Raw genomic sequence first — 16,488 nt, 5'->3', positions numbered from 1 at the left:
CAAAGTAATTTAATGAAGTGTGTAATTTTCTCTAAAAATTAAGAAGCCAGGAGCTTAATTAAATCACTCTTCTAAGTTGGGATTTAATTTAATTTAACTGATTGAAACACATTTTTTCATTATGAAAGCGAGTTGCTAAACTGAAGGAAATGAATTTATTTTTGTGAAATCCTGTGCATTTAGAAACTGATTTAATAAAAAAAATCAAAAGGGAGCTTCCATCAAACATTTTTCAACTTGTATTCCCTTGATTAAGTTTGTGAGTTTGTCCGAAATTTTTAAGAGGATTATAGTCGCCACCCTCCCCTCGGCACGCTACAGTATAACCCCGCATTTAGGCTAAAGGCCAATCTCATGATAATTTCTGCTAATTTGGGTATAGACCTGATGCACGAAATGTGGGGATATATTGGATATTGTGGGGATATTCCCATCTATTTTTTCTTTACCCAAAAAAGGGACATATGAGCTCATCCTGGTAGATTTTTTTTTATGACCACAATTTTCCAACAGTCCCGCGGAAACTGTACTGACAGTTGCAGCATCAGCGTAATTGTGAGTCATGCACTGCAAATGCAATTTTGTGAGTCTGCCTGCGCCCGTGCAGTGACTCATATTTCCCATGGAAATCTTGTCCTTGTTTGCGATGTGAATTCAAAATTACACAACAGCATCAAGCCAAGGCTTTGAACCCCCGTGGCCAGCAAATTCTGATTCAGCTCCACCGTGCAGAAAATGATGGTCCAAATTACATGTAGGCCTATGGTACTGACATGATGATTTTCGCTTTGGTCACATTATCACTGTATTTGTGACCACGGATACGGAAGTGTATTTTACGTATTTTAAGTGTTTTTAGGACATGACCAAAAAAAAAATTTCCGGCCCTCTATTTCGCCCGGGCGGATTACTATTTCGCCCGGGCGGATTACTAATTCGCCCGGGAGACTTATTATTTCGCCCGGTCGGATTACTAATTCGCCCTGGCGAATTACTATTTCGCCCGGACGGATTACTAATTCGCCTGGGCGAATTAGTAGTCTGCCCGGGCGGAATAGTAATCCGCCCGGGCGGAATAGTAATCCGCCCGGGCGGAATAGTAATCCGCCCGGGCGAAAAAGTAGTCCGCCCGGGCGAAATAGTAATCCGCCCGGGCGAAATAGTAATCCGCCCGGGCGAAATAGCTCATGTCCTAAATACTACGAAAGCGTATTTAGGACATGACCGAAAATATTTTTTAGGCCCACTACTTCGCCCGGGCGGATTACTATTTCGCCCGGGCGGATTACTATTTCGCCCGGGCAGATTACTATTTCGCCCGGGCGGATTACTAATTCGCCCGGGCGAATTACTATTTCGCCCGGACGGATTACTAATTCGCCTGGGCGAATAAGTAGTCTGCCCGGGCGGAATAGTAATCCGCCCGGGCGGAATAGTAATCCGCCCGGGCGGAATAGTAATACGCCCGGGCGAAATAGTTATCCGCCCGGGCGAAATAGTAATCCGCCCGGGCGAAATAGTAATCCGCCCGGGCGAAATAGCTCATGTCCTAAATACTACGGAAGCGTATTTAGGACATGACCGAAAATATTTTTTAGGCCCCGGACAGACTACTAATTCGCCCGTGCAGATTACTAATTCTCCGCGGCCGGGAGACTATTAATTCGCGCAGGCGAATTAGTAATCCGCCCAGGCGAAATAGAGGGCCGGTCATGTCCTAAATACACTTCCGTAGTTCTTATTCCTCCATTGTGTGACACAACATGAGTACGTACATGCCGCATACCCGTGACCTGTATTTAAACCTACGTGTACGAGAATGCACGACTACAATTTGAGCGCCCTTGAGGCTGCATGGAATAACAAACAACTGCAACAGTATAGGCCTACGTGCTGATGTAGATTGAACCTGTCCATTCTATAACAAATTGTTCAGCTCAAACCTCGACGGAGATTTTCATTGTTTACAGATTGACGAGTGGATTGTGGTTCCTGTCACCGAATAAAAGACAAACAAAAATCACCCTCACCAAAATGTACCAAGCGATCATCCTGCTTCTTATAATGAGGGCTACGGTAAACGCTCAAGGTAGGTTAATTATATTATTTGTGGAGCGCTGCAGCTAGTATTTCATTTATAACATATATATTTCACCCGTATCATGGCTGAAAGCTAGCTGGCCTAGGTAGACTCAGCATTCTTTCTAAAGGCGTTAATATATATCGTTTTTTAATATTTGTACGTGACCTGTGTACTTTGCATTTTTTTAAAAGATTGAGAGAGGTAGGCCTATAGGTCTATATAATTATTTTATGGGGCTCATTTCTAATGTTTAACTATAACTATGTCTGTTCAATGAACAGAACATAGGGCTTTTCTGCATTATGCCTATATAGTATAGTATATTGGCGGCCATTTTTGCAAGACAGGGGCGAACTGGTCAAAATCCGAGTCTTTATAATTACATAGATCAGTGAAAGGAACCCAAGGAGTGGCATGGGTGGGGGGGGGGGAGTAAGGGGTATTTTAACCCCCTAGTTCCCGCAATATTTTCTCACGAGTGCCCTTTTTTCACAAGCGACCTTTTTCGAGAGTGCCCTTTTTGACGAGTATCCCTTTTTTGAGGAGTGTCATTTTTAACGTCTCGTTAATGTCAGCCATTATGCCTCAATGAAGCTTGAGCGCCACCTATTGTAAATATACTACTACTACTAATAATAATACTTATTCCTACATATGTACCATTAGGGAGACACGTTATCGTAATTTCTTCGATAATAGGGAGACACCGGCTTTTAGGGAGACACATACCTGTCTCCCTAATGGCGCAGTCCCCCTTTAGAGGCAAAATTTGCAGTCGCATTTGGGTTATATTTGTTGCTCGTGGTCGAATTAGTAAAAATACCGAAATTCGTGGGAAAAGGACAAGGGAATATTGGGTTAGGGCACATTTAAGTTGGATATAAGTAATAATAATTACCGTGGATCGGACATTTGGGAGACATCCCCATAGACTTGTGCACAAGATTTTTCAAATTTTAAATGTGCCCTATTAACTCAATATTCCCTTGCCCTTTTTTCCACGAATTTCGGTAATTAGACCACGAGCAACAAAAATAATCTAATTGCGACAATACAATTTTATGATGACACTTATAAGTGATAAAGTATGTAGTGAATAGTAGGTTACTTAGGCCTATCGTTCGGGGTTGAATGGCTGATTTAAATCTCGTTGATTTAAATGACTGGTTTAAATCATTTTTTTGTTAAAAAAAAAAAAAAAGTTCAAAATAAATTGATTGAAGGTCATTTTAATGATTGAAATCACCTGATTCCACTTAATTACAAATTCTAAGCTTTGATTAAGGTCAAGATCTGAGTTTTAAAGGTTCTTTTTTCTGAAGTTTGAATTTGAAAGACAGCACAGTCACGTTTGCTTTAATTAATCCTTGATCTTTTTACAGTTATATTGTGAATCAACTGTGCTGGTGTACATGTACATTGTATAGGCTTACCTGAACCATGAAAAGGCGTATTTAAGTTTCAATTGATAGTCTTATTCCAAACGTTTCTCCAAACATTTTAAAATTGAGATTGATATAATACCTTTTAAAGGTGAAAGGCCTTATTTCTGTTCTCAACCTTGTATGAAGTACCATCTAATCAAACACTGTAAGTTATACAAGGATCAGTGCCGTCAGTTTTGAAATTAGATATTTTGAAAATGCATGAGAAAGTCAATTAATTTCGAAATTGACGAGAGAACATGCTGCGGCCTCTCAGGAATAATCCTGAGACCTAAAGGTTGCAGACCATTAAATCGGTCCGAAATTGCCTACGCCGGCCAAATCACGATTTGCATGCCCTCAAAATCTTCAGTATTTGAGCATGCTGTGGGCCATGAACTTGAGGGTTTGTAAACAATATGGCTGGAAGCCGTGCACAGGACTGTGAGCTTGTAGTTCCGTTCAACTTGGATGAAATTGGGGCCCTAAAAGCGCTCTTTTTTGCAATGAAGTGTAGGCATCGTTTTTCAAAATGGTGATGAGCTTCAGGACTATTTTCAGGGGTGATCATCTTCGGATGGAAATTTCTCCTAAAAGTCATCAGTTGACCCCCAAAAATTGAAAAGAAAATGAAAGATGATGAAATAAGCTCTAATTTGATGTGTGTCTCGACTGACTGATGTGTGTAACGTTATCTTGGAGAGTTGCGAGTATTTCCCCGAATTTCTGAAGTGGGAGCATTTACCATTGGGGTCTATGGAAGTTTATTTACTGGTCTGCAACCTAATTTAATTTCAAAATGGCGCCTTCCATCGTTTGTTGTCAAATGTGTGCGCCTGCGCCTTACATTCCACAACAGTGGTTTTTTTTCAGGGGGGCGGGACCTGGGGGGGGGCGGCGTTTCAGAAGGGATCACCAATGGCGGTTCCGCAACAAATGCGCCCAAAATCTGAATGGGACCGATGGACCGTCGTCCGATCACAGCAATTTTGAGCGAACAAGGGGGGGGGGGGAGTAATTTGGGGTTGGAAGGAGCAAAAACTCAATTAACTCCCCTTGGGGGCGCCCTACAGCAAGGCAGCCGCAAACAGAGGGCTTGTTTTCAGGCCAGAAGTCGCAGTCAGATATTTTTTTTCTCGCAATTTTTTGATGAAATATGAGTCATCCATCCTTCCTCGTGCCGTAGTGGTTTGGGGGAATTTTTCAAAACCTCGCTTCTTTATAGGTTGCAGACCATTAAATCGGTCCGAAATTGCCTACGCCGGCCAAATCACGATTTGCATGCCCTCAAAATATTCAGTATTTGAGCATGCTGTGGCCCATGAACTTGAGGGTTTGTAAAAAATATGGCTGGAAGCCGTGCACAGGACTGTGAGCTTGTAGTTCCGTTCAATTTGGATGAAATTGGGGCCCTTAAAGCGCTCTATTTTGCAATGGAGTGTAGGCATCGTTTTTTCAAAATGGCGATGGGCTTCAGGACTATTTTCAGGGGTGATCATCTTCGGATGGAAATTTCTCCTAAAAAGTTAAAAAGTTAAAGTTGACTCCCCAAAAATTGAAAAGAAAATGAAAGATGATGAAATAAGCTTTAATTTGATGTGTGTCTCGAATGTGTGTAACGTAACCTTGGAGAGTTGTGAGTATTTCCCCGAATTTCTGAAGTGGGAGCATTTACCATTGGGGTCTATGGAAGTTTATTTACTGGTCTGCAACCTAATTTAATTTCATAATGGCGCCTTCCATCGTTTGTTGTCAAATGTGTGCGCCTGCGCTTTACATTCCACAACAGTGTGTTTTTTCTCTATGGAAGTTTATTTACTGGTCTGCAACCCTAATGACGTAATGGCTTTGTTGACATATGCACTTTCCTATGTGAGCAAAGTCGGGACGCCAGACGAAGAAGGGACCGTCTACGACATATGAAAGCGCACATGTAAACAAAGCGTGATGTCATTAGGTCCCAGGCCTATTCACAACCGAGGAAAGCTGTCAGCACCCGCAGTACAACATAATAGGGAAACTCGACATCTATCTGCAGTCATTGCAAAATGGTATTCCCACTACAGCTAACATCATTTGTAAAAACCTGAAATAATGTCCTTGCTTCTAGATCATGATGTACGCCTATCACATATCGGCGGCAAACAGGGTCGAGTCGAGGTCCTGAACAACGGTCAATGGGGCACTGTCTGCAGGGATGGTTGGAGCTTCTTTGACGCCTTGGTGGTGTGCAAGCAACTCGGATTCCCATGGCTTGCCAAGTACGGATGGAAGCATGATGCAGGCAACGGGACGGGACCGGTCTGGCTGAGTAACGTAAGGTGTAATGGGTCGGAGACCAGACTGGACGAGTGCGCAAACGACGGATGGATGGAGCACCAGTGTGTGGATACCAGTCATGCCGCTGCAGTGAAGTGCCTGGACCAGGACGAATGGAAAGGTTTGTCTTGTCTTGAAATTTAGTTTGTAAAGGTAGCGGCAATGCCTAGAAATATCTTGATAATATTTAACTTGTCTGTGCATCGACCACGACAACTCTTGAGTGTCTCAGTACGAAATTCATTTTAGTGTGTTAAGGTAGCGGCAATGCCTAGAAATATCTTGATATTTTAATCTTTAATGAGGAGTAGGCCTGTACGAATTGCGACGTATCGTTAGCTTTATCTTTTCATGTTTAATATCGCAGCAGTTTAAGTGATTGGTGAATGTTTGTCTGTTTAGGGAGGTTGATGCTATGAGGCTTAATTTTAAAAGATAAAAGTCCTTTTCTTTAGTTTTTAATGTCTAACATTTCTTCCTTACCTGCTGAAACGTAGATGAATTTGCTGGAATATTTCTTGCCGATGGTGGCAGCTTTAATGGCGAATACGAAGGACGGGTGATGGTAAACCTGCATACCGACGACTGGCAGCAGCGGTTCCTGATATGCGATCAGGGCTGGGACCTGGCTGACGCTAACGCCATCTGCCGCATGAAACACCTACCGTCAGCACTACGGGCTACCACCAGCTCCTACTTCGGGAAATACGACCCGCATATAACCACGTATACGCATGTTTCAAATGTATCTTATCTGGCCACCGATTTCGCCTGCACTGGTAATGAGAGCCACATCGCTCAGTGTCCCGCCAAGGCTTGGTTCCAGGATGAATGTCCGACTGGACGCACTGCTGGAGTGATATGCAATAGGATTGAAGGTAAAGAGTTCTTCTCCAGTCGGCAACTTAAAGCTACAGTCCATCATTTGCAGCTATCCAAAAAAAACACTGACGTAATTATTGTTGAAAAATATACTTGGTTGAAAGATAGTAAGAGAACTTAACTCCCTGTGAAATTATTCTTTCTTGCATCTTGTCATTTTGAAGAAATCAACGAAAGAAGGCCTGTTCAACGATGCGTCTAAAGACATTCTATCAGAATCTCTGCTAATCTCTGCAAAAGCCGTCGTTTTCAAGTCGGGTTTTACGTGGTCGCAATACAATAGGCCTACGACAAATCAACTTTAAAATCTATTTTTTGGGGGGCGCCACACCCAGGCGCGGTTCTAGAACCAATATTGGGGGGGGGGGGGCTAGCACGGTGGATCCAGAATTTTTTCAGGGAGGCGTGCTGAAATGTAGACCGGTTATTTTTTCCAGACACTTAGGCCTCCGAAAATAAATAGGGGGGGGGGGGGGGGGGGGCTCATGCCATATTTTCAATGGGGAGCGCCAATAAAATCCTAAAATCATTCACCCTTGTCACGACTATTTCTTCTTTAGGGGGTGACCGTTCGCATGTACATCACAATCCTTCTTTTTGCTAATGCATTTTTTTTTTTTTACGGAATTAATTTTGGGGGGGCTAGACAAAATTGGGGGGGGGGGCTGCAGCCCCCCCCCTAGCCCCCCCCCCCCTAGAACCGCGCCTGGCCACACCCTAAAAAGCACGTTTATACTTGCTTTAAAGATATCGTACAGGTGTTATTCTCTCTGGCTTGCTGTCATTTAGAAGAAATCAAAAAGATTAGGTGATTTGCAACGATCAGGACAATATATAATTGTTTTTTTGATATACAGAGTTGTGTGGACGAAATCGTGTTCATGTGATCAAAATAAGGTTGTGCATGGTTTTTCACTGTTTTCTCGAAAAAGTGTAATATTCATGAGCTAAAACTTTAACAGTTTAGTATTTGAACATGGTTGTTCGGATTTTGAGTGGCGTTATGCATGAAAAGCCAATTATCCTAAACGATTTTCAACCTTTCTCTTTAAAAAAAGAAGAAGAATCAGGCGAAAAATTCCATGTCGGACTCGGGTCTCCATGGAAACGAATAAAATGCATGAAAAGGGAACGATACTATACATATATATTTATAACTTTAAACCTTTCTCTTTGTTATCGTTGACAAAATAAATAGAGTCCGAAGAATTCCAGCTGAGACTCGTGAATGGCTCGACCCCGAACGAGGGCCGAGTGGAGGTATTTACCAACGGAACCTGGGGGAGTATTTGTTTGGATGGTTCGTGGAGCATCGGGTACCCGGAGAGTAACGTGATTTGCCGGCAGCTGGGGTTTGGCTACGGCCTGGAGACACCGACGGACGACCGGTTCGGTCGCACCGACGGCCCGGTGGCCTTAAGCGGTTACATCACTTGCGCTGGGGGTGAATCCTCCTTCGCCCAATGTTACATCGCCACGTTAGTATATGATGAATATAATACGCCTGATAAAGAATGCTTCAACAAGGAGGACAGTTACCAAGCTGGCGTCATTTGCAGTGGACCAGTTCCTGGTAGGCATATTTAATTTAAATATTTAAAGGGCAGTAGGGGTGAAATCCCCGAAATGTCTTACCGTTCCGCTCGAGAAAAGACGAAAATCCCGGTTGTTTACATCGGACGCGACGGACATTTTGTGGTATAAGCCTAAAGCCATCTCTATAGACCATTATCATGTTGCAGCCATCTTTATTTTTCCCCATTAAAATCAACGTAACCAAAGCGAGGCTGAAAGGAACAATAGTCTGGTTCTTTTTTGCACATAAATCATTATCATTCCGTACTGTTATTGGATATAGGGAACATGACTGAAATGGTGGCAGCACGATAAATGTCTATTCAATGAACTGTACACGTGGGTGTGCGTTACATAATCAACACACAACACCCTATGTTCTTTCACGTCCGCAGAATGGAAATTTTCGGAGTTAAAATAATTATTATATGACCTCCGAAATTCGTTCCCGCGTGGTTCTCGCAAAAATAACACAAAACGCCAAGTGTTTAAAGTATGGGCGTTACTTTAAAATGTTCTTTCCAATTAATATAATATCGACAGAATTGTGAACTTTTCGGCAAGACAATATTGATGGGAAAACACTTCCGAAAAAAATACCGGAAATGGAAAATATCGAACCAAAAAAAACCGTGACCATCACCTGACCATGGTGACATCTGCATTCTAAGTATGGTTAGTATTTCCAGCTTTCCTGGCGAATATCCCCATCTCATGAGCCAAGAAAGCTGGACATTTCAATAAGCTAGGTCATTGACGGTTAAACGTTAGTTTACGTAGTAGTCATGACATTAGGCCTACGTGGCTAATACATTCCGGTATAAGTGCCTTGTTTCCCGAGACTGATAGACATTGTTACTCTGATTTTAAGTATGAAGATTTGAGGCTTTGCATGGTGGAGATTCTAAATAATGAAAGGTTTGCGGATCGGAAACACCATGTGCGAATCATTCTCAACTAAGAGAAAGGTTCTGAAAAGAACCAGAGGTATAAACTCGACGTTCCGGTCAGTATGCTCTGACCATCTTCAGGAGAAGTTGCGTTCACGCGATTCTACCGCGAAGGTCAGTTGGCCAATTTGGCGGCAACCCCCTAACATTGATTGGCTGTCTTCTTAGGCAGCCAATCAGCGTTGGGGGAGTGGTTACGGGGTTGCCATCAAATTGCTTGGGATTCTGATCCCAACGCTGATTGGTTGCCTTAGAGTCCGGCCGCCGCATATAAAAGCAAGATGCTCTGAAACGTCCGCAATCGTGAGCGATAAGACGGCAGGCAGGGAATTTGCACATTGTCACCAAACCAATGTTTCAGTTGAGTGTAATGTATTTTATAATTATGTGACAAAAATTTGTTATGTACTTGATATGCAGAGTCACGAAGTCCCGTGAGGACCAGCTATAATGGGGGTGGCCACGTCTTAATCCACCACGATGGACGTTGGGGGACAATCTGCAAGGCTGGCTGGACCCTGGCCAACGCACAAGTGGTCTGCAGGGAGCTGGGATTTCGAGCCCCAGAAGAAGCTTTGGTAATACTGATCATTCAACTCAAAAGCATTGGGGCTTTATCACTAGGACACCACGTTACACTAGGGGCGCTGTTTATGCATAATAGCGAGCAACTAGGTACAAACGATGCATCATGTTGTGCACTGTTTGTTCTTCGTTGTCAATGTGATTTCATACACTAACGGGTAGGGAGGGGGTATCTCGTGATTTACTTGTGATGGAATTGACGTTATATTATGTAGACTACTTAAGCACTGTCAAGACAAGTAAAAATTTTTTGATTTCCCTGTTAATGTTCCAGTGTCCGTCAAATTTACGAACCTCATCAAGCCAATAAAGTACACGGTAGACAAAATGTTCAGGCATTGAACGAGAGGTTCACTCATTTTATATTTTGCACAAAAGGTGGATGGTCGTTGGCCTGGAGACGGACCCATATTCCTGAGCGGTGTGTCTTGTAAGGGAGACGAGGATGCCTTGGACCAGTGTGATCTGGGAGAATGGTACCAACACGACTGTACCCACTCAATGGACGTGTATGTAATCTGCGCTGCCGGTATGTCCTTTTCAACACCTTTTGAACTGTCTTTTTTTCATACACCGTTTTACGGATACCGCAAAAGAAGTACAATAATGTATGGCCCATGCATCATGCTCGGGATACAATGGTATGACAGGACGTTCTATGTTCCATATTAGGTTTTGCCCTTCACTAACATATATATAAGTACTGTATATCGGTGTGTTACCACCGAGTGAAAGCGAGAAAAATCACTCGGGTGGGACTGGAACCCATGACCTCCTGCATTCTTGTACAGACGTCTTTAATACCACCCGACCACAGAGCTTGCGGGATCGGTTGGCTGATTCCTTCGAATCTGACGTAGCAGCAGGTACCGCAAAGTTCATAAGATGGAATTGGTGTCGTGTGATGTTAATCATAACGTTGGATTTTGACCTCCTGCGATGAGATGGCGGTATCCAAAAAAACGGTCTGTTCCCATGTTGTTTCCTCTACAATCGGTAATCAAGAAAACAAACTCGACGAAGAAGATTGTGATTTTTCTCTTCCTTTTTGTTATTTTGCAGATTGCGTGGTGACTTCATTTATCGCTCTGCTGACGAGCTTGGTAACCGCCCTTTGGCTCCTGCAGTAGAAGATTGGGTACACTGCGTTTCAAAACAGATTCAACACGAGTGACATGACAACAATCCATCCCTCTTACCTATAAAACGTGTATCAAATTTTCAATGCACAAAATGTTAGCGTGGCTTAGTGCATGCAAGTGTAGAGTGCAAGACCTTTTGCATTATGGCTTTGACTTGGAGGAGGCGTCTCTTACGGTTATTTGTACCGAATTAAGAGTAACAATATACATACTGAAGGATACCTAGCATGGTATGAGACGAAGGGGTACCCCCATCTCCCTTTACCCTATTCAAACCCTAGACTATATTATTGTTACCGAACACATTCCCCTAGTTATCTCAAAAGAATTCCTGAGATTCTGGTAACTCAAATACCAACACAAAGGAGGGGGAGGGGGTGCCCTCCGTCTCATATCGTGCTGCATAATGACTGAAGAAAAAGGGTCGAAATAGCATAGCATACTCCAAAAGCATAGCACATGTCATTTGATTATTTGTGAGTTTAATATAAAGTGGTGATTTAGAAATTTCTGGCTTGTCACTTATATGGAGCAGCTTTCGTCGTTAAACTCAAAACTTTTTTTTATATAACTTGATTAGGCTTTAGTTTGTAGACGTCCGTGTGGCCCTCTAAACTCGCTTCATTATATTCGATGTGAGGATGGAACTCTTTGAAACAATCGACATTCAACTTTACCGCAATGTTGCCATAAGATATTTGATATTTCACAACCTAATAAACTTGAACTATTTTTAAATTCACATGTATGTGATCGTGAAGGCATTAAGTTGAATGCTGGGGGATTTGTTTAATTATTAAATATTTGTTACACTTAAAAAAGCAGCTTTATAATTTTAGAACGATCCCAGATGTCAGTTTATGTGTTTTTTATGAAGTCGTATATACATACATTTTGGCGACTGTATGTTACATAACTATGTAGGCTGTGCACACAATAATTGTAGGCTATGTAGGCGTAGCTGATGTGGTATAATTATATAATTATGTTGAATGCCGCTTGGGGATTCAGTCAAACACTTAGCATTTGTTGCACTGATGCAGGATCTTCTCGACCACAATTGAAATTTACTTTTACAAAATGTTGAACTGTAATAAAATAGAGTTTGAATCGAATAAATCTATAGCCATCCTTGCCAGTGTGCTGCTAGACGTAAATGTCACAAAACGCCTTCTAGATGTGGTCAACGCCCATTGTATACGAAATTACTCCTTTGTATATGACACATATGTTTACACCACTTCAATCAATCAATCAATCAATCAATCAAATCTTTAATTTTTCCCAACGCATACAAGTACATAATAATATTACTTAACATTTGAATTATTGTGTATGGATGGATGGAGGTCTCCAAAAAGCATAAGCTTGTCGAGTGGAGACCCCCACTGTAATAAAGAACAATTACAATTACAATTACAGTTACAATTAATTACAATTGATTACAAGTACAACGATAGGAGTTAAATGACAAAAACATATTGGTACTGAGCTAGTAATACGAAATTTTGGTCTTACAAAATGGGATTATTCTTATTCAGATTCGTGAAACGAGACAATCCACTGATATGGCACTGAGGATTCCTTTTGCAAAAAAAGTGTTATGCCTCAAGCTTTGCTGTAACTGGTACAATCATATGGAATAATTTGCATTGGTAGTCGAGAACCATGACTTCTCTAACCTCATTTAAATCTAAACTACGTAAAACGTTTAGTCAGTAATAATATTTCTACAAATAACTGTGTGTGTATTTGTCGCGGTCTTCTCTGATTATCCAAATCTGTGCTGATCTACGGAGTTAACAAACTTGGTTGCCATAATAATGAGAAAATAAGGAGCGGGATCGGACTTTCCCCGTGTTTTCTCCCAAAAGGGTATTTCGCGGGGTTTTCGCCCCTCCCGTAATCAGCAAATATAATTACACCATTTTTTTTTCTTGATGTTACAATATAGATCCAAATTTGTCGTGTTCACTGAATCCACCTTATAGTAAAGCCCTCACACTGTACATGTAGTTATTATAGTTTTAAAATATATATTGTATTTACAATATTTGCTTAACAACTATGCATTAATCAAATAATGTTTTATCCCATTGTATTGAATTGTATTGTATTTGTAATGTATTGTATATGCAGTGTTTGTAGTCACTGTTTGTATGCAGGGCCCCAATGGAAACCAGTTTTAAACTGTTTGGGCATACCCTGGGTAAATAAATGCAATAAAATAAATTGTCTCTAGCTCTTGGTAACATTTTAAGACGATAAGGTGACTGCCTGGAAATAGTGATAGTGCATGGCAAGAAAAAAGGACCCAGGAGGAAAGGAAGACCCAAAACAAGACTGATCGACAGAATTAGAGCTATAACTGGATGTTCCCTGTCTGAGGTGTCTCCAGTCCAACAGCGTCCGCATCCGTCCGATAACGTCAACTATGAGTTCACCACAATAAAATTGCACCAACTAAATCATTTGGAACGAAACATCTTAGATTAGACCTTAGATCTTTTTGAAGTCGGTATGACAATGAGTTGATCCCTCGTCACAACACAGTCACTCAAACATATCAATTGAATTTAAAAGAATGAACTAATGCAAGCTTTTCACAGGCAAATTCTCTGTTAATTAAAAGATCGGAGTCGTTTCTGACTCGAATCCAACCGGCAAATTGACTCGAGAATCGGATTCGGACTCGACACATGCAGGCAGTGTACAGCCAGGGTGACACAGTGTATGGGACATTTTGCTTGAGAATGAATACTGCGACTCTGGCTCGACTCGAGCGACCCAATTTCAACTCCGGTTAAGGCTCCCTTAGACCGTGCTACCAGTTTAATTCTCCCGACTGATCAATTCCTCTACCGTGCAGTTCACTAACCACATGTTCGAACTTTTGAATTTCGCCACTTTGGCGGCGTGTCCACGGATACTCGCAGCATGCATCATGACGGTGGAGTAGTTTGCCTTCTTTTCCAGGAGGTCGTAGAACTTGGGCCCCCAGGGGAAGATGTTTGTGTCGAGCGGTTGGACGTTCACGTGCACGGGTTTATCTTGTCGGAGAAGGTGATTCATCACGTCCTGATCTGCCAGAAGCCTCCCCCTTTTTAGGTCATCTTTCATGGATTTAATCCAAGCCTTGACGAACTTTATGGAAACGTCGGTGGGTTTGAAATAAGCAAAACCAGTGCAGTAGTGCGATTTTTCAGTTCGGTTCGGATAAGGGGATCTCGGGTCGATCATAGACATGTCGAAGTTGCCTTCGAAGTACGGGAAGGGATCTCGGAACCAGAACGTGTCGACATCGGTGAATAGAACCTCGTAGCCTCGTTCAAGGAAAGCCAGGATGTATTCTTGGCGCTTGTTGAAGAGGGCATAGTACGGGCGTCGCTGGGAGCGAAGTATCTCCTTCTCAGTCGTGCCTCCAGAGTTGGTCAGCATCACGTGCACTGCCGGGTCATCCTCGGCTCTCTTGCTCAAATAATGGTAACACTTCTGGTCCTCTGCAACGATGGTAGTATTCACACAGACACCGATCCGTTTAATGCTTTCCAGCATGTTCAATGTTACATCCAGGAAGCCAAGGTTTGTCGAGGTTAACATGACTACACCAGGCCTCGACTTGACGTCATATATGCTGCAGTTGGAGAGGGGCCCGCGCGTTTGATTGACGCTTCTGGTGGAATTAATCGAGTGCGAAACGGCTTTAATGTGTAACTCCTGCCTGTGTTTGTCTTGGCACGTGCAATCATTGGACAACCTTGAAAGTGGACGAACAGCGTGGTCGTCTTGGGATAAATCTGTAAAATGAAAATGACTTTATCATTAACAATACAAGGCAATCCCAGTCAAGCAGGCAGGATTTAGAATGGTATCACTGTCGTTTCATGGATCTGGTCCACACTGGGCCAGAATGAGCTCCTTCGTTGGGGGCCTTATCCCATACGATAGCACTGCTGTCTTTCTTCACCATGTCAACAACAAGACTAAGCTACAAGTGAGTGAATCAGTCTAGCGTTAGTGAGATGGGTTTTTGAGTAAAAAAAACCACGAAACCCAAATGTCGGGACTATTGTTTTAGTGAAGTTCTGCATGTAGCACTTACAAGATCCAGGATATGTGCGTTCTTTCAGCAAAACGAAGACAATTCACACACATCCCTATGTGATTTGTTTTCGTTTTGCTGAAAGAACACTTACCTTTTTTTGTGATCCGTGGACAGAACTTTAAAATGGTGCTTGTGTTTAAAAGTCCGTCACTTGAAAAATACATTAGTGATTTGAATGATTTTTGTACTAAAAGAAAGCTTATGAATTGAGCTTTCATATCCGAGATTTTGAAAGTGTTACATTTTGAACTTCACTAAAAATAATGATCCCGATACGTGGGTTTCGTTTTTTTGACTCACTCTGAACAGGCTGGCCTTCCGGGTCCAGTTAAAAAGCATAAGGTCTCAAAAGACATCTCCGTACAGATTTAGCAATGAATACATGTCTTCCTTTATTCAGCCTAACTATCCCGGATATCATATTTTAGGGAAAAGGAACTTGTTTTCACTTACAGATGATGAAGGCGATGAAAGCAAGTGACTGCATGCCGAACAGAATCTTGAAGACGTTGTCTGAGGCCGCCATAATGTCATTACCTGAAGTTGGGAAGCATTACCAAAAAAACATCAATCTATAGGCAATTTGTTTAGACGTCGAAATTTGAATTCCTCGTACTTATAATTATGCTTTCAAATAGAGTACATATTGTTAAATAGTACAAAGGAATATTTTCGATGTCATAACAATTATGGCTCTTTTTGACCATAGCAAAAAGATAGTAATGAAGATATATATCCCTCTTATTTTTGTTCCATTAATGGCAAATGTTATTGCCAACCACGGTTTCAGATTCTTGCTGTTTGCCCCTGGAAAATGGCGCCCAGCATTGCACAACAAAACAACAGCCTCACTTGTGACTTGCCGTCGTAAAGGTCTTGAAAGACAGAGAGAAAGCAACAATAATAATTGTGAAATTCACTCGAAGGGAACTTTTGAAAAGACAATAATTATACTCACATGTGAAGTGCCTTCGGTGTGCAGTACAAAAGGGACGGTAAAATTAAATCCTGTCATACACGACTGTATGTGTCGATATAACAATAATTTTGTTGGCTATGCTAAACGTAATATCAACCGTGGCAAGGCCATGACCATAATGACGCAAGTTCAGTGCAGTGCTTCGCTTCTTCGTTCGTCCCCAGCGCCCTGTCCACTAGAGGCGACCCTGACTTCTCTTAAACAAATTACTTAGTGTGAAGGAAACGCAAAGCATTGGGGGTAGTAGCCAACATGCACGCCGCATTCAGCGAGCAAATGATGTGCGCAGGGGCCCTGACCCGGGGTCAGGGGTCAGACAAATTTTATCTAATGAGGGCTCAAAGAAATTAGCCGGCACCGTGCTTCCCTGCGAGTGTGGCGGGTTCGAGCGCAGTTTGCTCTTTGGAATGGACTAGTTAATATTTGATCAGGTTTGAATATGCC

The 16,488-nt window shown here is 42.2% G+C and overlaps 2 protein-coding genes across 2 annotated transcripts; one reads left to right on the top strand and one right to left on the bottom strand.

The window, feature by feature from the left end:
- The first annotated feature begins 1,825 nt into the window (after nucleotides 1–1,825).
- Nucleotides 1,826–11,753, top strand: LOC119744818 (deleted in malignant brain tumors 1 protein-like). The gene is made up of 7 exons (XM_038220970.1): nucleotides 1,826–2,089; nucleotides 5,618–5,947; nucleotides 6,324–6,704; nucleotides 7,907–8,281; nucleotides 9,654–9,811; nucleotides 10,197–10,347; nucleotides 10,881–11,753. Exons 1-7 carry the CDS (start codon nucleotides 2,035–2,037, stop codon nucleotides 10,946–10,948), a joined length of 1,518 nt encoding a protein of 505 aa, XP_038076898.1. The 5' UTR covers nucleotides 1,826–2,034; the 3' UTR covers nucleotides 10,949–11,753.
- Nucleotides 11,754–13,792: 2,039 nt separating this feature from the next.
- LOC119745153 (UDP-D-xylose:L-fucose alpha-1,3-D-xylosyltransferase MGP4-like) lies at nucleotides 13,793–15,591 on the bottom strand. The gene is made up of 2 exons (XM_038221378.1): nucleotides 15,519–15,591; nucleotides 13,793–14,757 (listed from the first exon to the last, which is right to left on the bottom strand). The coding sequence occupies exons 1-2, from the start codon at nucleotides 15,589–15,591 to the stop codon at nucleotides 13,793–13,795; spliced, it is 1,038 nt and encodes a 345-aa protein (XP_038077306.1).
- Between the last annotated feature and the right edge of the window lie 897 nt (nucleotides 15,592–16,488).

This window comes from Patiria miniata, unplaced genomic scaffold (assembly GCF_015706575.1).
Source record: "Patiria miniata isolate m_02_andy unplaced genomic scaffold, ASM1570657v1 HiC_scaffold_7, whole genome shotgun sequence".
Classification (NCBI taxonomy): domain Eukaryota; kingdom Metazoa; phylum Echinodermata; class Asteroidea; order Valvatida; family Asterinidae; genus Patiria; species Patiria miniata.
The sequence above is the reverse complement of the archived record's forward strand: the minus strand, read 5'-3'. Positions and strand labels throughout refer to the sequence as shown.

What these genes read in the sequence shown, in the direction of transcription:
- LOC119744818 (XM_038220970.1), top strand. Translation starts at nt 2,035, where the DNA reads ATGTACCAAGCGATCATCCTGCTTCTTATAATGAGGGCTACGGTAAAC. An exon ending in GGACCAGGACGAATGGAAAG is followed by an intron (nt 5,948 to 6,323) that starts GTTTGTCTTGTC and finishes GCTGAAACGTAG; the next exon opens with ATGAATTTGCTGGAATATTT. An exon ending in GATATGCAATAGGATTGAAG is followed by an intron (nt 6,705 to 7,906) that starts GTAAAGAGTTCT and finishes CAAAATAAATAG; the next exon opens with AGTCCGAAGAATTCCAGCTG.
- LOC119745153 (XM_038221378.1), bottom strand. Translation starts at nt 15,591, where the DNA reads ATGGCGGCCTCAGACAACGTCTTCAAGATTCTGTTCGGCATGCAGTCA. An exon ending in TTTCATCGCCTTCATCATCT is followed by an intron (nt 14,758 to 15,518) that starts GTAAGTGAAAAC and finishes TTCATTTTACAG; the next exon opens with ATTTATCCCAAGACGACCAC.